The sequence below is a fragment of the Neopelma chrysocephalum genome, unplaced genomic scaffold, assembly GCF_003984885.1.
Source record: "Neopelma chrysocephalum unplaced genomic scaffold, ASM398488v2 Primary Assembly neopelma1_73, whole genome shotgun sequence".
In the NCBI taxonomy this organism is placed as follows: domain Eukaryota; kingdom Metazoa; phylum Chordata; class Aves; order Passeriformes; family Pipridae; genus Neopelma; species Neopelma chrysocephalum.
In genome coordinates, this window is record NW_020897733.1 from 119,367 (window position 1) to 141,402 (window position 22,036).

Here is a 22,036-nt window from a genome sequence, read left to right on the forward strand (position 1 = left end):
GCTGAGGTTGCACTGCTCTCCCTCAGCACCACCTCCCTCTTTCATCCACCCTTACAGAGGCATCCCCACAGATGGCTTCTTGAGTTGCAAAGCATCTGTGGACCTTTCCTTAGGCTGCTGTAATGGCTCAGTTTAGTCACTAGTCCGGCTGGATCATTGGAGAAATAGGTGTGTGCTGAGATTTCTGGAATAAAGGAGTCTCTGCTGGAGTGAATATGATGAGATGCATACACGATCTTACTCAACTCAGTGACTTACTGCATTAGAAAGTGCTTAAATTATATTATTGAATTTTAAGCATGTAAGTGGTCCCATTAATATGGAAAAATTATTTGTTTACCTTTGGTTTGGATAGGGCTACTCATAGAGCTCAATTTAAGCATACATTGAAGTTCATTGCCAAATCAGTGTCCTGGTTAGCAGCAAAGGCCATGTCACCCTGAACTGCAGACTGGCAGGGAACCTGTTGAGAGCCCAAAGGTAGTTTTTGGTTTAAAGAGCTTCCTATCAAGATGAGTCAGTGGACAAAGCTTAACATCTCAGAAAGTTCTTATCTGAGAAGACATCTGACCTTTTGAAAGAGAAGCTTCCTTTGTAGATGCATACAAGTTGTGTGCACCCTCAATCAGATTGTGCAGCCAGTTGACTGTAATAGAAATCCTAACCTGGCTCCTCTGGGAGCCTCCCTCCTTCTGTGTGGGGAAGCACACTTGCCTTTTAGTTCTTCCAATCCCACCCTAATGAAGGAAAAAAGATGCCCTTGCGTGAAATCCAGTCAGAGATGGTGGCTGTAGAAGCCACTTCCTTTTGTCTAGATTTGACTGTAATTTCAGTCTCCTGTTTCACGTGGAGTAACGATTTTAATGCTGCGGTGAGGAATCACTGGGCGGGAGAAGGGAGGCAGGAGAGCAGAGTGGTGCAGCCCTGCTCCCTTGTAAGGCCATGGTTCAAAATGCTTAATTAGTTGTTTCAAACTGGTGGCTCTTCTCCTTTGAGGCAGCAATGATGTATCAGCAAAAGCTGACCAAATTGATGTAGCAAATCAATTCTATGGTAATCCGTTTATTTAAACTTTGGTACTTAAATTTATAAGCTCTTCTCAAGTGTGCCTGTGCTGCTGTTCATTAGCCCGTATTCTTTTATGCTCTTGCTTGGAGGTTTGTGCTGCAGATAGCAAAATGGCCAGGACATGCCACTCGAAACTGCCTCCAAATGTAATTCAAGCAGGTCTGCAATAATAGTGCTAAAAGAAGAGCTATTTAGCGGCATTATTAATGGGCAAAGAGTTCAGGCAGGATTATGAAAAAGTAAATTTTTATTAAGAGTGGAGGAGCTAGAAGAATGGACTGATTGCCCTGAGTCCTCTGGGCCCTCGAGCAATCAATTTCCCTTTCTAGTATTCAGTTACTTGCTAATTGTATTGATTTTTATCAAATATGTGTACAAATCAATTTTATATTTTAGTGCTATTAAAAGCTTCCTTCCTTCCTCGCAGGCAGTGCTGCTCTGATCATTCTCATTGTCTTTCTCAATTTTAATGCTTTTATCCTAATGCATATTTTCGTTAGGACACGCATGTTTTTCTTTAGGACATTGGGTTGGGATTTTACCTCGATGCTCAGGGGTGGAGCGAACAGGCGTCACTCAGTCCAAACCTCTGTGAACTCGGTGGAACTGTCTGCTTAAGGAAAAATTGCAGGAAAGGGATGTGTGGTGTCATAAAATGGGTGGGTGCAAGTGACCACATAGTGTGACCCTCTGAAGAGCAGGAAGCACGGCTGGCGCAGGAGGGCAATTGTGCTTCAGAAAGCTTGGAATGAGAAACAAAGAAGAGGATAAGTGCTGAACGTGATGCACTCTTACTGAATAAATGGGAAAATGAAGGCAGGGTGACAAAAATGAAAACTCCTGTTTTATCAGTACGACCCCCATCGGTGCTGCAAACCAAGTCACTCAGGCACTTCAAGTAAAGTGGATGCTGGAGACATTTCTGAGCAAAGTAAATATATTGAGCTCTGAACAAAATAAAACGACATTCTCCATTTGTGTTTGTTTATGCCCATGGCAATTTAAATTGTTCCTGTCAAAGGTACCTATTTTCTGAGATAGCATGAGCTCACATTCTCCTTTTAATGTGAGCCACACAGTTTGGGGTTGGGGAGAATCTCTTTGGCTGTGTGTGAGCCTGAGAAATGGACTCTCATGATTGAAATGTTTGGGGTATGTACAGTGCTGCCAAAGATGGGGGGAGACTCTGAACTTTTAATGGTGTGAGCAGTAGTCATGAGAACAAGGGGAGTTAGAGCTCTGCTTTTTCTCTTGCCTCTGACATAATATTACACTACAGACTTTATGGTGCTGTGTTTTCTGCTCTTATTGTCCAGGCACAGGCAAAGCAATACTTTTATCCTTTTCCTCAGGAGAGAAGACTTGCGTTAGCAAGTGTCTGGGTATATACACATTCAGTATATACACCTCGCATTACATCATACAAATACACCTACATTAAATCATCTAATACAGTGGTACAAACATACAGCAGTTTGTATTTTACGTTGATCACTTTAGTCCTTTTGGTTTTGTTCTCCTCCCTGGTTTCACTGATGTTTCTTCATCACACAGCAAACCCAGCTGGGAAAATCAGCAGAAACTACAGCTTTCTCAGCCTCTCCTCCCTGCCAGTAGCTGCTTCCAAAGGCAGTGGTGCTGCGGTATGAGAAGACAGACCAAAGCCTGTTCCAATGGCACGTAGGGACCTGGGTGGTGGTTCACTGAGAGCCCCCAGACAACAGCTCAGTGGGGAGCAGGCATCCTTTGTGCCCCATCACAGGGTTTTGCTGCACTCCCCAGCTGCCACAGTAGCTTTTCTTGCTACAGAGTGCTTGCTATTTTCAGATCTAGTGTAGGAACCACAACCATCACCATCAGGGTAATGTTGTAGAAGGTGGTTAGGAGAAACCAGTCTTCTTCTCCTTTGATCCCTGTGCACGGTGAGATTCCTCCCTAAACTGCCAGCTAGAGTGAGGGGATGTATCCTGTGCGTGTGGATATCTGCCTGCCCCTGGAGCTGGCAGCTCTGTCCCCCCAAGGGCCAGGGCTCCGTGGGAGCAGAGCTGCTGCAGTGCTGCCGCTGGCCCGACATCGCCTGGCAAACCGTGAGCACGTTTTTGTCATTAGGTTTGTACAGCACCTCTTGTACGAGAAATCACAGACTGGATAAGCCGTGTGAGGGGTCATTATAACACAGAGAAGATAAATGTACCGGTTCTGCTGGAGGCTGTCCTCGGGCTGTTTGTTATGTGTCTCTAACACTGTCACTACATCACACACTTCCTCGATCTCCGTATTACCCTACAAGCCTGTCTAATGGGATCCTCTGTTGCTGATTCTGGCTTACCCTGACCTACTTCTTTCTTGTGTCCCAGCAAGCTGTCAGGAGCTATCAGAGCACTGGGAGCTGAAATAAACACTCACTGAGGGGAAAAGCAAGGCTGTCTCTAGTGAATTTAATTAGCTTTGTTTAACTGGCTTGTTTGCTTTGTAAATCACATCATTTTTAGTCAAATTTAAGGGATAAAAAAAATCTGTAATTAAAATCAAACGATGCACGACCTTATTAAAAGTCAAGGGTTTTAGAAGTTCTGTACAAAAAGTCATTTAGTTTGTAACACATTTGCAGCGCTCTGAATATTTTAGGCGGAAGAAGTATGAAATTGAAATTCTTTTCGGTGTTGGGATCTTTCTTCAGACTGCAAGGAGATTGGGTTTTTTAAAGTCATTATCTTTACCTTTCCTTGAATTTGGATTTTAAAAAAATTGCTGTTTTTTTAAATTAAGACTTGGGTCTTTTCAGCAGCATTGCAAGCTTGTTGGATAGAATTTTTGAATACAAATAAAGATTCCTGCTGCTCCTTTCTGCCCTGTGGCCTAAGCATCAGTGTATTATCCATAGTTTGAATCTTTGCTGTTGTGTGAGGCCATGGTTTAAATCCTGGCTTCCCTTTGCACGTCTGTTGCATTTTTGGGCGTTGGAACAGAAGTCATTGTAGTTTTGGCTCTGCCAGACAAATGAAGCACTGACTCGGCAAGTCATCACTGGGTTGAATTTGAAAGTGCTTAGAGTGTTTTTATCAGACAGTACATTATGTCTTTCAGGTGCTTTACTGTATTTCAGTGTGGCACATATTTCTTTTAACAATTGATGTTCTTGCTCTTGTCAGCGTAGGGTCTAATCCTCTTGCTGCTGAAAATGATAAAAGCCCTATGAATTCCTAATATGTCTTATCAAAATCTGGCTAAAATATAAAACGTCTGACCCCGACTTCTGATTCTTCTTCAGCAGAAATATGTTTCTGCCTTGCACCATGCATGCATATTGATCGAGCCTCCTGAGCACGCGGCTTATAGAGGTACCCCCGTCCTTGTGCTGAGCTGCAGCACGAACAGAAAAGGATTAAAGGACCACTGAGAAAGAAATGGGTATGGATGAACTTGCAGTGTGTAAAAAGGTAAAATGCGGGATTAAATGACTGCCAGAGAGTATGAGAGGAATTAAAAATGCAGTACTTCTTCCCGTCTTTTGAAGAGGATGTAAGATTAGGCAACCTGTAGTACTGCACTGAGAATTACTTGTGGTAATAATTTCATTGAGGGGTATAATGAGCAGCCTGATTGCTCAGTGACTTCTGAGTAACTCACTAACTTATGGATCACTGCGAGGTTTCAGAGGAGGAAAAGATAAATGTTCTTTTCTCAGTGGGAGTTTTGGAGGTCCCTTGGCCCCACTTGGAAAGCGTGGTGCTGGAAGCTCTCTGCTGTGCTGAGGTGAAAGTCATAGGGAAGTCTTACCAAAAGAAACACAGGGGGAGACTTCAGCATTTTGGCAAAATTGAACTGAAACAAGAATAGCCAGGTGAGGGGAATAAACCAGCACCAAGCTGTTGAAGTCAAGCAACCAAATTTTTGGTCTTACATCAGTGGCGAATGAGGCAAGGAAAGTTGAGATGCCCCAGTTCAATTCAAATATCTTCAATGACTCCACTGAACAGAGACCAGAAAATTTGAGGTATTATAACTTTAGGAACTTTGCTCTCATTCTGCAGCTTTACCAGATCCTGTATATCCCTTGTGGATTGAAGTCTTGAGTATTTTTGGCATCTGTAGCTGAGATGTGTAGAGTGGGAGGAATACAAGTACTTCTCCTGGGTCATTGCTCTGGCGAAAGTGGGTGAGGTGGGTATTGTGGAACTTTTACCATGGGCATGGAAGCAGACATGTTTTATAATCTGATCCAGTGTGAATAGCAAGAAAAAAAATTATGGTCTGAATACCTGAGCAAGAGATGAGTGGTGGAGCAGGGAGATATGAAGTGACTAAAGCTAAAATGCTTGTTTGGACCCATTAGCTGCCAAGGGCTGCTCACTGCAGTTGAGAGCTGGGTGTGAGGACAAGGAGACCTCGGCGCTGTGGGAAAGTGGGAATTTGGTGTGTTTAGCAACAAACGTGATTAATAGCTGCGTGCCTGTCATCTCTGAGATAGCACCGTCGTACCTCCATTCATCTCTGTGGTGGCTGGGGGAGGGGAGCAGGAGAGCGGCTCTGTGTTCAGGGGGGGACATGTGCTCTTGGTGGAAATTGGGAACCAAGAAAGGGCTCTGTCCCATCACCTCCCTCCACACATAGAAAACTGCCTGGCATGTTTTGGGCACCACTGTAATCTGAATAACAAACATTACATTCCAAGCTCCTCGTATTTGGCTGCAGTTGTTCTGTTCAATGATGCTTTGCTTAGAGGACACAGAAAGGGACAAATGTTCATAAGACTTGAGCAGTTTAACTTAAATCAACCTCCTCCTACCCACTATTGACAGATCAAGAGAACCAATGAGGCATGTTTAATTACACATGCAGACTGATTTTTTTTTTCTTTTTTTTTTTTTTTCTCCTGACACAGCAAGGAAAGATTTGATCCTGCAAGAGGTTTTACTGGCTGTAAGACGAGCAAGGCTAGGGTGGGGGTTTTTTTTCCATTTTAAATGTAAGTGGAATGTTTTTATCTTCTAGGTCAAATGATTTAATCCGATGCTCTAATGTGACATGGTTTAGCAATCCTTCTGCTCCCCTTCTGCTTGTAATAAGTGACAAAAGTACGGCTCCTTGCTTGATAAATGGGTTAACAGTATTCACAAGGCAGGTAATAGAAATCCATATTAATAGGTGGAAATTGGTTCTTGATGCCAGGCAGGAGATTCTAATGAAAGTATTATTGTTTTAGCTTCCAGCTCCTTTGGAAGGTGAAAGCTAAATGCCCGTATTACGTTCTTATTACCTATTTATCACACCATATAGCTGAGTGGATGTTTATTAAATTACATTCATGTTTAATCCCTGTTTGTATACTTTTCATTCAACATGTTCTCAAAGGAAATTTTCTGGAAGTGTTTAAGAAAAGCACAACTATTTTCCCATTCTCTTTTTATAAAGTAAACCCATTGTTGCCAACTGTCAATATACAATTGGCTTGGAAATAAAATTGTTTCCTGCTAAGCTATAAAAACCAGCTAAACCTGCTCTATTTAATTTAGGAAATAAATATTTAAAAATCTGAAAAACACACGGTGTTCTTGGGTAGTGTTGATTCTATTCTAGTCTTTGAAAATACCCAAGATCCCAGGAGTTGGGCTTACCTAGTTTCAGCTTTAATTTAGCATTAAATTGCTTCATCAGGGATTTTATATATGACCTTCTGTATGTTTGTGATTCTTTTGAGAATATTTAAAATAGTACTGAATACCATCAAAGATAAGAAATTAGAAGCCTGTTTATTAATACACCTACTTAGGGTGCTTCTCCACTTTTACATTCGTATTTTCCTCTTAAGCAGCACTTTCAATTCATTCCATCGAGATAAAAAAAAAAAAAAGGAAGGAAAGCAAACTAACAAAAAACCAAACCCAAAACCCAGCACAGCTCAAATATTCCCACATAGCTTTGACCTGCAGAGTGCTGGGTTCTCAAGGGCTTTCTGCACATCCTGGGAGGGAAAAAAAAAGAGAAGGTGGGCTTGCATTTTCTTCCACCATCTTATTGATGGCACTCATCAGAGCACTGTGACCGTGCAGCACAGGGGGGTGATGCAGCTTCGGTCACAGCATGAGTCAGGTGAGGGCCATGGCTGGTAGCCAAGTGCTCCTGGTTGCCTCCCTACCTCATCCTGCAGAGTCACACCACTTCCTTTCCTGACCCGGCATCCTGCACTCAAAAACAGGCAAGAGGGATGCCTGATGTTTGTGAAAGCTGCGTTTACTAGTCCTGGGCTGCAGACACCCATGGCTGGAAATCTATGCCAGTTTATTTAAGCGATCCCAAACAGGAGGTTTGACTCCCACTCTTACACTGAGAAATAGCTGTAACGCATAGAAATCTGAGGGGTGTATTCTTTCACTTCACCAAGTTATTAGCAGATGCCTCACAAGTACCTGGGGCTTAGTGTAGGTGACTCCTGTGCTTGCAGAGAGCTTTGGTGGCTCTTGCAGGGCCCCTGACCAGGGATGAAACAGCCTGAGTGCCAGTGAAATGCAGGGGCTCCTGCCTACTAAATCCTGCTCAGGAGATCAGGCTGTAAGATCTGGCCTGAGATCTTACAAGAAGGCCAAGTTTTTTTTATTCAGAGACTTTGATAGCTCTTGTCTGCCTGAAGTTTAAGTTCAGTGGAATATTGTATTGATCCATCAGTGCAATCTGTTAAATACTATTTGAACCAGTCTTACTTGTTTATATTAAGGATAAATAAATAAACCAGAGCTGCCACACACATTTCAGCTCTCTGCAGTGCAGGTAATAATACAAATACTTCTGTAATGAGCAGGTTAGTTACTTGATCACTTTTATTAAAATTTTGCTTCCACTGCCTTTCAAAAAACTAATCTTTGTCATTAGTGGGTCGTAACAACGTGCAGTGAACATACTTTCAAGTTAGACTGAATATTATTAACATTTTAAGAGCCATTGCAAGCTTAGATTGTATATATGTAAATATATATATATTTACAGGAGGAAAGGTAATATATATGTGTGTATGTATATGTAGAGAGAAACTCCATCTCTGTTAAGCATTTTAGTTGTCATGGGAATAAGCTCTTCAAGCTGTTACTCTTTCAGTTTTAATAATCTTAAGTTCCTTTTCAGTACTTGCTGCTCTGCTTTACCTTTGTGTTCACTCAATTTGATAAAGACTCTATTGGCTAATTAGTTTCATTTCTGCTTATGGCTGATCTCTGATAGTTTTCATTCTTTTGGCTTTTCAAATCTTGATCAATGCTCCAGTGTGTTCGCTGTAAGCACTGTTCTCTCTTCTGTACCCCACTAAAACCCATTGCAGCACTCAACTGGTTCCCTGTTTTGTAACACCTTTAAAATATGTCTTTGTTTGAGTCAAGATTTCATAAAACATATTGATAGAAAAGTTGGATTTGATCCTTTTTCATATATTGTGACATGAATTTATGTATTTCATGAATTGTGACATGAAGTACAGCAGACTTCATAGCACTGGAACTCATCTGAGGGACACCCATAGTAAAACTACTATTTTCTGACCTCCCTTAATTTCTCCTCTTATTCCAGGCATCTATAATTGACTGTGTTAATTTTTTAATCAAGTTCTTTTAGAGGAGACTTTACCAATTGGTGTTTGGGCAAGTCTTTAATAAGATCTTTTATTTTCTAAAGTTTTTATCTTACTCTCCAACAGTTTGTGCATATTTCAGTTTGGATTCTGTCCTTAGAGACACGAAGTGCTTAGCACAGGGCAGAGATCTCGTAGATCCTACAATAACATGAAAGCAGTTTGTGGCACTGCAAACAACAGCAAAACCACTTACAGGTTTAATATGTTTGGATAGGGAATGCTCAAGAAAATGTATTTCTGAGCCTCGTGTTAAGTCACACTGACGCACAGCCGAGGGCCCGAGGAAAAGTTCAGGAGTGGCAGAGCTTGACGGCGCAGAGAGCAGGGGAGAAACTTGTCGGTGGAGCATTTCTGTGGAGATAGTTTGTCGGCTGTTTATTGATTGCTCAGGTCATTGGTGAAAGGTCAACAGCTCTGCTGTGTCGGCAGATAAAGACAGAGGAATGGCATGTTGAGGTCACATTGGAAAGGAATTCAGTCACGCTAAAGAAAGAACATTTTAAACCTTTATTTACTCAAAAAGGGTTGTGAGGTATTGAGCTTGCACATTTACGACCCTTCAGTGTAAGATTAAGAAACCTTATTCTTGGCTTTCCCTGGGAGTTTTCCCCTTCGCTTTACAATCTGCTTTTAGAGTTGAACCATTTTTAGCTCATTGCTGTAATCCCTTGCTTCTGCTTTTGTGTCGTGCAAAGCATTAGAAGAATATTTCTTCGTGCAAAGAAACACTGGTAATTTTTTCTGAATGACCAAATTTTGAAGCAATTATGCCCTATCATTAATTTTTTTTTCTTCTTTTTTTCCTCAAATCGCCTATAGAGTGCTGAGCCCTGTTTACAAAGTTTTCTTCTACTGTGTTTTGCTTTTACCCTATATAAGGGTAACTATTACATGGCAGAACTGAGATTTAACACATCTGAAAGGTGAACTATGTTCAGGGCAGAATTTAAATCAGGAGGACTCGGGTCTTGTCTGAACAAGGTAATGATGCTGCTTGTCAGCTGGTGTGTGCTGGGGTTTAGGCAGGCTGGGTAAAAACAATCCTTTCCATTTTATTTACCTCTATGAGGAACCAATGTAAATGAAAGCTAATAGATCATTATTGTACTTTTTAAAAAGTGTTCTTATACAAACTGCTTAAGTTCACACTTTTAACTAATCCAATGCAGATTTGTTGTGCAGTAAGGTGTAAGTAGATGGGTGTCTGTTTTCCAGATTTAGGGGCCAAAACACCTTCCAATCAGCATGGTATTTTCTCTGATGTAAAATCCTGGTCCAGACCTTCCCAGTCACCAAATTCCACTTAATCCCTGCAAGTCACACAGGGAAGTACACCCAGACACAAAGTGGGTGACAAAGAGCACGTTTGTTTCTTTAGTCGGGTTGGGCACAAAGGCAATAAGCGAGTAAGAATTGCCTGCATAGAAGATGTTAGAAAAGGTTTGTATGTTGGAGATAGGGTTGCTTTGACTGATGATTTTAATATTGTCACTTAGTCTGGGCTTCTAAACTCCAAAATTACATTTAAAACCCCCCCACATCTCTTTCTCTAGTGATTCAAAGCCTTTGAGTTTATTATCAGGGTAGATTTTTTAATATTTTAATATTAAAACTAATAAATCGTGCCTGCTGGATCTTCGAAGACTGCTCAGGTAGTTTGCTTCCCCCCTGCCAGACTTGATGCAAAACTCCATGAAAAGGTACTTCTACTTTCATACAGTTTGATAAAGACACTCAGAACTGCTCAGGAAAAGACGCTAAGGAGCACATCCAAGGACTGGACACATCCCAGCATCCTTGAGCACCTTCTGCATCATCAGATATAGGTTGATATGTTCAGTGCAGTGAGTTCCCTTCTGTACCTCACAAAGAACACAGTAAAAAATAAACATCTCACCTGTGTTTTGCAATCACCTTATTTCTGCTCTTCCCCAGCAGCCTGTATGTGGGTGGAAGACGAGTGTATTCTTCCAAATTCTGCCCATGGAGCAGGGACCACTGCCTGGAAGCAGCTCATGTGCTCTGCTCTGGCACCATCCTAAGAGGACAGAGCAATGGAGAAGCTGCTTCCAGCAGTTGGTATAAGACATCAGTGGTGGGAGCTGTGTTTTGGGTGAAATTTTGATAATATGGGGAAGAAAGCTGTTAGGAGGCTAATCCCAGTGTGATGACAAGCACAGGATTTATTTAGTCTTAGGATGTGTGGCAATACTATGATTCCTCATAGTTTTTCTTCATACTGGAGGAGAGTGGTAGGAGGGGGGTGTATTATGTTAGACGAGTAGTGACTGTAATAAAAGAAAAAGACCAAAGTAAAAGTGAATAAACTGATTTTTAGTTTGTTAAGAAAAAAAAGGAGTCTTGAGGATGAAATGGATACACTGCTACTTGCCTCTGGTTGCTGAATCACATCCTGCTCCATCCAGAAGTAACTACATGTTGGCACCTAAAGGCTGTTGAGTCACCTCTGCAATATGAACTGGTGATTTACATTCATACACCAGAAAAGTGTCTCTGTTTAATTGAAAAAAAAAAATCATTAAAAAACCGCTTTTGCAAGGGACTGTCCCAGAAGAAAAATCTCTGGACGGGGTTAAGATTTCTGCTGACAGCAGACAGGCAAAACCTTGCCAGAAACCTGCCCCATGTAGCTACTGGGAGAAGGTGGAGAGAGGCCAATACCCAGCTGCAGCGTTGGCCAGGAATATACCCAGGAACATATCCAGGAGGCTGGTGCTGGGGGTGCAGGAGCTACAGCTCTCTCCTTTTTCTTAATGCGCAGTCCCTAAACCTGAAGCAGAGCCTGGGGAGCAGACTCCTACAACTACTGGCAGAGCAACGTGCCAGCACTGTGCCCAGAACACCGTGACCATGTTTTCTGGTGTGTGTGCCCTCCCATTGCAGAGAATCAGCCCTTTGTCTGAACAACTCCTTTCTCCTTTTCTTTTCTTTCTGAAGTTTTCAGTTGGCGACTGGAAAGGGGGGAAGGGGGGGGAGGTGGGGGGAGCCTGCAAAGATGAAGCAGCTCATGAAAAGAAAGCTGCTGAATAGGCAAATTGTTTTATCTGGATGGGTTTTGTGTTCCTGACTCTGTGTTGCAAGGGAAGGTACAGTACAAACAGTGTTCTGGCTCACACGCTCCTGCTCCAGCCAGGACATTGCTCTTTCCCCTGCTGCTGCTGCTCGAAAGCCCTGAGCTTGTGTTATCTTCTTCCTCCTCCCTCTGAAGATATCTGTTCACTGCTGATGGCATTTCTGTTTAGTAAAGGCCGTGTTTACACACTGTAAAAAATGTGAACTAGTCTCAAGGATCCTGCAGCTTTGTGCGCCCCCGCAAAGTGGTATTTCCTATGACCACAGACTCCAAAAGGGTCCTGTGTTCCCAACCTCACTTGCTTAACAGTCTGGAGGGAAATCTGGGAAGTTGAGGATAAAGCATCTAAGTGAGCTTTAGGAGGAAATGTGGAAGCCCAGGCTTCGAGTGGGGTTCTGAATTGCTCTGCAGTGGCTGAATCTTCTCCTGCTTCTTTCTTCTTCCTTCAGAAAAACTTTGGGAATAGCTGAGGCTCTGGTCTGCTGGTGGTCGCTTCAGTAGCCTGTGTAATCCCAGGCTCCAACATGGGATGTGTTGATAGTCTTTGAAACAGGGAGGCAATGGTCTCTGTATTATTAAAGGTCATCAGGCATCTGGTACAAGCTGAAGAGATTTTGTGCTGTGAAGGCAAAAGAGCAAAAAGGGTGTATAAATTTTTAAAGGAAGAAAAGAAGAGGAAAAACAAATGATGGTAAATTTAGTGCTTCAGGTTCAACACAGCGGGGAGGGACAGGAAGGTGGGATGTGTGTGTCCAGGCAAAATAATCCTGATTAAATAAGTCCTGTTGATTCAGGGCCCTTGAAAAGAGAATTCCTCATCTGATGCTACTGGTTTTTTCCTCGTCCTGCACTGTGTCAGTGAGACACTGAAATGCTCATCAGTAGTGGGGGAAGGAATGGGGCTGGTGGCCCCTTCTGTGCTAGAATCGTAATTTAAGAATAAGGGGGGGGGGTTTAGGGCTGCTGGAAGTTTTCTGGTGTTTCATCTGAGAATAAAGTGCTAAGACATCCCCCTGCTGAAAGGTAGGAAGCCAGTGAGCAGGACTCTCTGCAAACACAATGGCTCTATCTTGCTCTATTATGCCACAAAGGAGTGGCTTGCTTAATCTCCGAAATTAATAGAGCAGAGAGGAAACGGCTCTTAAAGAGATGTGTGTCTGCTTCCTTCCTGTGCGGAGCGCGAGGAGCCTGGGGCACCGAGGCAATGTCATTTCACATAACTAGAGGGCTCTTCTTATAAAGGACAATTACAGTAAGTGTAGCGAGGCTGGAATTTTTGACTTTTCAGTGGTTTTTTTCCTGCTAGGGTGGTGGGGATTTTTGTTTAAAACCTTACATATTATTTTGGTGAAAGATGATGCGTAAGAGTTTGCCCCATGTATGCTTTTTCAAGAGATTGATTTTTAAAAAAAAATTTTTTTTTTTTGGGTCTGTCTCTTGTTTAGTGACATCAGAGAGAAACCAGCCTGCTGCTCCATTCCCTGCCACGCTCAGTACAATAGTCAAAATGTGTTTTAAGCTGTTGTCCTAGGAGAATGTCAGTTCAACCAGAATTAACGGAGTGTATTCTAGTAGAACAGCTCCTTTTTCACACTGTGTTGGCCCTTTATAGCAGTGTGTTACTCTTGGTGCGAAGCCAAATCGACTGATAAGCAATGCACTAGATTTTCCTGCACGTGGTCAAGGCTGCTCACATCTATCCTAACGTTTTTAGCTTTAGGAAAAGGGCCTAGTGATTACAAAACTAAACCCCACCTAGCCACTGTCACTTCAGAGGGAGGGAGAGAGAAAAATTGGCTTGCCAAGAAGCCTTCAGGATTTTTTAATTGCTTCAGGGAGAAAGATGGGGAGAGCAGGAAGAGATGCCATGGGGACCAGGGCTCCTGGGTACTGTGCTGCCTCCAGCCCATTTGATTTGGGAATCGGGGGATGCTGCTCAGCATATTTCAGGAACTGACTTTAGTTGGACAGTTGGAGCTACGCTCTGCTTTCATTCCTTAACTTCTGTTAATAATTTATATGTGATACTGCACAGTAGAAATATTCCTCCAACACTGCATTTTGAACCTCTGTCTGCAGCAGCATAACATGATCCAGCCATGTTGTGCATCTTGTGCATTTATTAAAAAGAAAGGGTGTGTGAGGCGTGTGGGTTTTGAGTCACAATCGGGGGAATCTGTAATAAAATGACTATCTGTAAACTGCAGGACAGTTTGTTCCCTCCTAACAGCATGATGTATTTTACATACGAACAATAGTAGGTTGCTTTGCAGAAAATGTGTTTTTGATATTAGGATTATCAGTGCTGCCACCCCTCGTCCCTCATTTATTATTGGACTCACCGCAACAGAACTGCCGAGCCCTTAGTGCTTTTTCAGCTTTCATTCAGCTGCATGATTTGTAATGACTGTGGTGAGCTGAGGAAAGGAGGAAGTTTAAATTTGGGCAGTTGTGCATCTATCCACAGCTAACGAGGCATCTAATTTCTCTGCAAATCCGATACAGCTTCACCACAGCTCTGGCTGTGGCTTCAAGGATGCCGTAATTTGTTTCAATTTTTTTTTCTGTACTTTTGCCATTGTCTGTGTTTTTTAAGCTTCATCTATTTTTTTTTTTTTAATTTATCTGAAAGATGAGATAGCTGACTTTGTATCAGTGCTGCTCACCAGTGGTGCAGAAGGCTCAGCAACCTTTGGCTGCCTCACCCCGCACTTCCCATGGATGTTCTAACCAGGTACTGGAATGGGCCAACTCTCAGTGGAGGTTGTATTCCTGCAGTGTCCTTTTCCTCTTGAGGCATTTTCAGGAGCACCAAGTAGCTCCATCCATCTGTCCATACTATCACTTTAATGCCCTGCACCAGATCTTGGAGCAGGGACCAACCTTTATCCTGGTTTTGGGCAGGTACCCAGGACCAACCATTGTGACCTTGTCTGTCTTGCAAGGAATTACTGTGATCCACACGGTACTGGCTGAGAACAGGCAGCAACACAGCACAAGGTGGGATGGCTGCAGTTTAAAATAGAAGATGGCATAATGAAGTTCTTAGGCTAAATGCCAATGTAAAATTAGCATTTAACCTCCCCCTTAGTATTTGCCTGTTAATTAGGTATCACCATCTATATTGGCATCTTTTTTAGAGGCTGTTACAGCAATATTAACATGACTGAAATGCATTGCGTGAAATTATATTATCCATCAAAGTTTTCTCCTGGTGGGGGCTTAGATCATCCAGCCCAGCTGGGAATGGTATTATTTTACTCGTTCTATTATAGACATCTAGACAGATAGACAGCCCTCAGACTTAGAGGAATGTGTCTGCAAGTTGAAATAATAAGTCTATACCAGACAGTCCACGGGATTATAAGGCTATTTAAATGAGAAGAAAAACTGGGGGACAGATGAGAAGGGAGGGAATTATATGGCTTGGAACAATACCCTCTTTCACCTTCCAGCTAGGACTTCTCAAACTAGATCAGGGCACTGGACTTTCTCTTCTTAAAGCCAGGTTCAAGCATCCTGGAGCAGGTTGGATAGAGGGGATTTCCATCACATCCTTTCTTTGGAATTTTTTTCTTTTTACTAAATCTTAATGCAGTGCCTTTCATGCATTTTGATGTGGAGTTTCAAACTTGCATAAAGTTTCCACTTCTGGCTGTTCCCTCAAAATAGATGTATAGGTGTGGCCCTGAACTGCTGTTGTTGGGCTTCTGTCTGCTCCAGGACCTTTCTGAAATCCCATAAAAGTCTGGAGTCCAGTGTGTGCAGGGCTGCCTGTTTTTCACAATGCCTCCCATTCCCATGCAGTTACTGTCTTTCTTGGGGGCCCCCCAAGGTGTGGGGTCTCATCTGACTGGCCTGTGATAGCTATGCCTGTTCATTTTCCCCAGCTCCATTTCTTTCCCACCTCGTAACCAGCACAGAGTTAGAGGGATGCAGGCTCTGGGGTCCTGTGCACCACAGGAGTACCAGAAGGCAGGCAATTTGCATTTTAATAACTCCCTCATTATGTATTTGTCTGATCTTGTCAATATTTTGCATTTTTTAAATTTTGCTGACTGCAGACGTTGTGGACTATCAAGTCGATAATTAGATTGCCTGATTTTAAACACCTCGGTTATAAATCAGAGCAGTCCGGTTCTATAGCCCAGTGCTGTGCCTGGAGAGCAGCTGCCCTATATATGGAAGGCAAAAGATTTGAGGAAAGCATTGCAAACGGATTTACTGCTGTTAGGAATGCCTTCGGGAACATACTTAAAATGAGAGGGGATCGACCCTTTTTCAGAAATAAAAGTTACAGAAATTAAATCTTCATCACAGGACGTAGCATCACCTTCCCTGTCAAGTGAGTGTGATTCTTCCCACACCAAGCAGGACTGTTGCAAATCTCACCTTTAGTTTATTCCACCTGTCTAATGAGGTGGAGTGTTTTGTTTCACCTAAAGCCTGAGCTAATGGCAAAAGCATTAAATGCAAATTGCACCTTCAGGACCCCCCTTGAATCACACAGCACAGCTTGCACTGCCGTTGATGATGGGTTTATCTCACTGTTGTCTAAGGCTTTGGAATTATAAATGTTTGTGTTAGATGTGTACTTTCCCTTCCGTGTAGTGCAGTTATTTGTATTACGTGTGGGGTTTGAAACAAGTCAAATATGGTGAGTGCAGAAACAACAAAATCTCTCCAGATGCACAGGTATGTGAGAGGTGAGGGTAAGTGCTGGTATAATTGTGAAAGATGTGGAGATCATTTCATTCTCAAAAGAGGTAACTGTGAGTGCATACACAGAGAAATGCCCACTGAAATCAGCAAGAAAGCTTCCAATTGTTTCAGCAGCTCAGGTCCAGTTATAAAAGAGAATATGGATTGTTCTGAGTATAGAATATCCTAGACAGATTTCAGAGAGGAAAAGCCCAAGTTCTGCTTTTATTTTAAAAAATATTACTGATGAGCACTGAGATACCCAAACAGAAATGTGTTTGATGCATGAGGCAGTGGAGAACTTGGACCTGATAAGATCTGCAGTTGGCATTGGAATGTGGCAGAATGATTGCTGGGAGGACATCTGCACAAAGGAACCTCCAAAAACAGGTGAGCACAGACAAGGGCAGGGTTTGCTTCTTTAGATTTGCGTCAGGAGCCAAGGGAGAGTTGTGTACAGATGCGTTGGAGAGGGAGGCAAAGCAGCATGAGAGGCTGCATTATTTCTCTTACTGTAAATAGCTTTTTGTTCAGCGTGGAAAGACAGCAGCTCTTCCTGGGGTTATTTGCTGTTCTTGCGTGACTGCTTGATGGTTCAGCTCGTTAATGGACCAGGTTTCTATTAGAAGTGTTTAGTTGTTTGACAGCCATGTGCTTCACAAGCCAGGAACTTATTACGTGCCGGTGAAGGCTGCTGCTGCTTTCCTATATGGAGATATACACCTTTTTAAGAGGTAGTAAAAATTCCTCCTGATTCTTGGATTACCCTTAGAGTTAAGCACAAGCCATTAGCAAATAGAGGAAATGTACTTGAGGTTAATTCTCCTTCCCTCCCATTCAATCCATGAGTTTCTGCACATTTTAGGGAGAAAAAAAGTTTCGCGTCTTTCAGAACACCCCAAACCAGTATGTGTCAGTGAGAGATCCAGACCATGGCAATGTGAGAGGTGTCTAGGAATCCCATGGCAGCTCTGTTTTGGCACAGTGAAATGGGCAGTGTTTTCCAGAGTTGTCTTGGAAGAGCTCCCCCCATCCAAGCCCCATCCCACCTGGCACCCCGGCACCCCGAGCCCTGGGAGCAGGGGCACTTAGTGATGAGCAGAATCTCATCTTGCACAAGTGCTTGGTGAGGAAATGTGGTGGCATGGCATCTGATCAGCTTGCACTGCTGTTCTTGCAGGGAATTGATGTCCTTGGCTGGGCTGAGGAATGGGGCCTCACACTTTGCTGGGGATGCAGGTCACTCGCAGGAACCTGGCAAGTCCTTTCCTGCAGTGCAGCTTCGTGTCCCACACCAGAATCGCTGTATCGTAAATGAGCAAAGTTTATTTTCAGGGAGTTGCTCATATTGACACTTCTGACTTACTGTCTGTCTTGTTACAGAAGAGATTTGTCTCACAGAAACCAGGAAATGCTGTGTAAGGGTGCAGGGTGCAGCTGGAGCAGAAACTTCCTTAAATCAAAGGTCCACCCCAATGTCAGTCTATTTCTCCCACGCGTTATTTTTTGTGTCTTCTTGTGTGCCAAGGGAAAGTACTTCAAATTGAATTCAGTATTGCAAGTTAGTCCTTTATTGGTCATGACCAAATATAATACAGATTTGATTTTTCAAAATGACCAGCAGTACAGATGGCAGGATCTGAAAGACACTGGATGATCAACTAGGACCTCTAGATTCTCCAGTGCTTCAATAAGGCATGTTTTCTTGGCAATAAATAGAACCTACAAAAAAGTAAGACAATTATTGTAAAAAGAAAGGACCAATCCAAGAAGGAGAGTTTTTTAATTGGAGGATTGATAAATTGTCATGCCTTTTTCCTTCAAAGATATACTTGACATTTATCTGTCCCTGTTCATATATAATAAATGGTGGGAAAAAAGAGGAAGATTGTATTTCAACTTAAGGCCTTTAAGAGGAAAAGAGGAATAGTTTTACTAGAGAAAGACGTGCTCTATCTGATCGCTACTCCTTATTCCTTAGGACCATTAGGCTGTCATTTACACCTGGATAAAGTAAATATAAAACGCTGCCAGGTTAGAACAGTACTATTTTACATCCATTGTCCAAACGATTGAACAAAGAAAAAAGGTGAAGGATTAGGTCTGTGTTGGTTTTCTGTCTTGGATTTTTTAATGGAAACAAAGTGAAGATGACTAAAAGGGAGAAATATAGTAGCTGAAACCTCTGTACAAATGTGCTTAATCATAGTACACCTTTTTCGTGCATCAGCACCTCTCATGTCTGTACAGAGCTCAAATAATATCAGTTCTGTAACAGTCTTTACACTGGTACCAGAAGAAGAAAAAAATAGGTTTTTTAATTTTTGTTGATCTTACAAAATTCATGCAGTTAAAAATGCACAGTATGTTTTATATTTGAGTACAAATAGGTATAAAACAGGCCTTTTTCATTAAAAAAAAAAAATGTAATTAGGCAATGTTTTTGGCTTTCTGTTTGTTTTTGGCTCCAGATCTGACTCAAATGTTTGTATAAGAAAGGCTGCACTAAAAAGTGCAAGGTCAGGTCCTGGTGTGCTGCTCAAACGTGTCATGGAGGGAAGGGGAAGAATTGCTGTGGTACATAAGGTTGACGTTTCCTGCCCATTTCCTATATCATGTCTGGTAAATCTAGTGACTGAAGCACGGGAAACCAGGTATGTTTTCTCTGCAGTCTCTGCAAGCAACTTCAGTAGAAAATAAGTTCATTTTGAAGAACTGGAGCTCTCTTCCTCCGAAGCAACCACAGTGGTGGGATGAAGTGCACAGGGCTGGGTATGTGCCACAGTATGGAAACAATGGTGCTGGTGAGCACTAGGAGGGACTCTACTGAAAATCTGCTTCAGAGGAGAAGTGGGCCTTCTGTTAGGAACTTGGGAATGGGAGACTGGTGAAATTCTTGTTGGTCACGGTGGTTGCAATGCTGTCAGGGACCTGGCAGAGCTTTGAATAGGTCAGTATGGAGGTGAGGGACTGCAGCCTTGGTAAGCACTTGGAGCTACTGAAGTTAGTCCATTTGAAGAAGTTTCATTTCCTTCTACAGAGCAGTACCTGACAGCCTCTGTGCCAAGGTGAAATAAAATGGTTACCCCCAGCCACTTCTTAGTGGTTCACCTGTTTCAGCCTCCATTGCATTCGCAGTCAGTCAGTGCTTCTCAGCTGCAGTTCAGCTACTTCCACCTGAGGGACTGTCATTTCTTACAGAGGACAGTGATCTTACCATGCTTCAGATGTCCCTGTTCAGCAGCACTGAATAAGATAAGGGGACTTTCTCTTGGTGCAATTCCACTTGAGATTGCTGAGACTACCTGGGTGCAGCACATGCAGTGTCCTGCTGAGGTCCCAGCATGGCCCAGAACAGCCTTGGCTTTGGAATGTCTGAGCCCCAGGGAAGGAATATAGTCCAAAGTGATGAAGTGATCTCAAGCATCTCTGAAATGAAGTGAACCTCCTCTCTTTCTCTGGGGTTAAACTGGTGCCCCTTCAATTCCCTGAATGCCCTGAAACTTGAAGGTGGGCCCAACACGGTGTTTAGTGGCAGATCAGGGCACTTCCAGCAAATCCAGACTTCTGTTCCCAGTTTGCAAGGTCCTTGCATCTCTCCAGTAACACTCCATAGTGCCATCCGGACATGACAGTTTCCTGATCGTTGCAGCAGTTGTATCCTCACTAAACAGTAACAGTAGCTGAAAGAGGAAGTTCCTCCCATTCTTTCAGAAAAGAAAATGAAGCTGCCCTCCAGCTCTGTGCCTTGGGAGAATTCATAGTTCATTCAGGTTTGCAAAGTTTGGTGTGAATGGTTGCGTGGGCAGCAACTCACCATCAGCTGCCATCTGGGCAAGCCAGCTCCTCCTGCCCCTTGTCCTCAAAGGCAGACAGGACATCCCTATTTCTGTGGCCATGGGTGGCTGAAGCCCTTTGGGGAGGAATGAGAAAATTCTCAAGAAGTCACTGGATTCAGTGACAGCTGTGATAAATTAATATAGAAAAAGAGTTTTGCCTTCACTTTCCAACACTGGGAGAAGAGCATGTTCTTGGGCTTGAAAACTTTTAGGGGAAGTAGAGTAATTCTTGTGGGTAAACTGAAATGTCATAACTAAAAGGCAGCAACAGGTTTTTTCATCCAAAACTAGATATGTACAGTTTAAGTGCTCTGACCTTTCAAGAATATGTTTGCTCAACTCCAGACACCGTGTCTGTATTAGAAAATGGAAGGGTGATTTACTGTTGATGTTCAAAAGCATATGTGAGTTTTCCTGTAATACTGTTGTTTCTTAGCAAAGGCTAAGTCTTGCAACCCACAGTTCCCAGTTAAGGAGCCCTTACTGGGATGAGGACCATACCCTAGGATGTCAACCTTGTGCTCTGCGTGGAGGAAAAGCCCCTACTCATTTGAAAGTTTAAGTCCTTTAAGAAAGGGCTCAGGGAAAAAAAAAAACAACAAACCAACAAAAAACCCAACCAAACAAACAAACCCAAAAAACCCCACAAAGTGTCTGCAGGTTTTTTTCTTTTTTCTTAACCTGATGCTCAGGTTATGTAATGTGAACACTTTGAACAGATAACTGTGATGCTCTTGATTGAACATGTGCTATGCTTACAAGGGAAAAATAACTCTGACCAAAAAAAAAAGAAGAAATGCAGATGAATATTGCAGACATAGTGCATAGTGTGTGCTGCTGCCTGGCCACTGCCTCCTGTGCATCTCAGCCTTGCCCTGATGCTGTTTCCCCAGTGTTCACACCTGCCAGACATGGCCATACCTGTGGCAGGGTAGAGGAAGTAATGAACACAGTTTGTTTGGAAAGTCCCATCATCATTTAAAGAGTTTTAATAACAGGTGTTTGATAGCATATAGTAATGAGAGAGAAGATAAGTGAAATGTGGAAATGAGGAGCCCATTTGTGAAGCACTCACAAGGTCTAAGGTTTTCTAAGGTTTTCAGGTTATCTTGTCTCCTTGAAATTAAATTGGAGCCAAGTGTCTAGGCTCATCTGCAAACCTCAGCTAAGGCACTTAATGAAAAAGAATAGTTCCTTTACATGATTCCCTTCCCTTCACCATTAACAGGATATATAGGATTCTATCAGTACTTCCTCTGTAAATCAAGATATTGTCTCCATGTGCAGCTCCAGCTCGGTGTGGAAAGCATTTCATATTCAAAGCTTCAAAGGTCAATCATCTGATTAATACTGCCATTCCCACGATGAGTCTTTTCTCTCTCTGTGGTAACCCTGTAGTTCTCAAATGCCTCATGCAGATGACACTGAAAGCATTTCCTATGCACTCAGACTTGACCCAGCTGCTACAGCAGAACTGGGGGTGCTGCAGCCATTGCAAAAGTTCCTCTAGGGAGTTAAGGAACAAGCTCCAGCCATCCAGGAGGCTTGCGTAAGATAGACCCACTACAGCCAGCAGTAAGTTTCAAGGTTGTTTTTGCCCCTCTGCTGTACATCTTCCTAGAGTTTTACAGAGACCAGGACCACGTAAAATATTCCCAAACCGAGCAGTGTGCTTCATCCTGTGTATTCCAAACTACCTCCTTTGTTATGACA

General features: G+C 42.7%; 1 protein-coding gene across 3 annotated transcripts in view; it reads left to right on the top strand.

Annotated features, from left to right (window-relative positions):
- The window catches only part of MAMLD1 (mastermind like domain containing 1), an 85,790-nt gene that overhangs the window by 14,533 nt on the left and 49,221 nt on the right, over nucleotides 1-22,036 (top strand). Inside the window, exon 1 of one of the 3 annotated variants that reach the window (XM_027687084.1) lies at nucleotides 4,307-4,508. The exons of the other annotated variants lie outside the window; for them this stretch is intronic. Within the exon in view, the coding sequence (XP_027542885.1) occupies nucleotides 4,476-4,508 (33 nt within the window). The 5' untranslated portion in view covers nucleotides 4,307-4,475. Of the gene's footprint in view, nucleotides 1-4,306; nucleotides 4,509-22,036 lie in introns of those variants that run through there. 3 annotated transcript variants of the gene reach the window in all.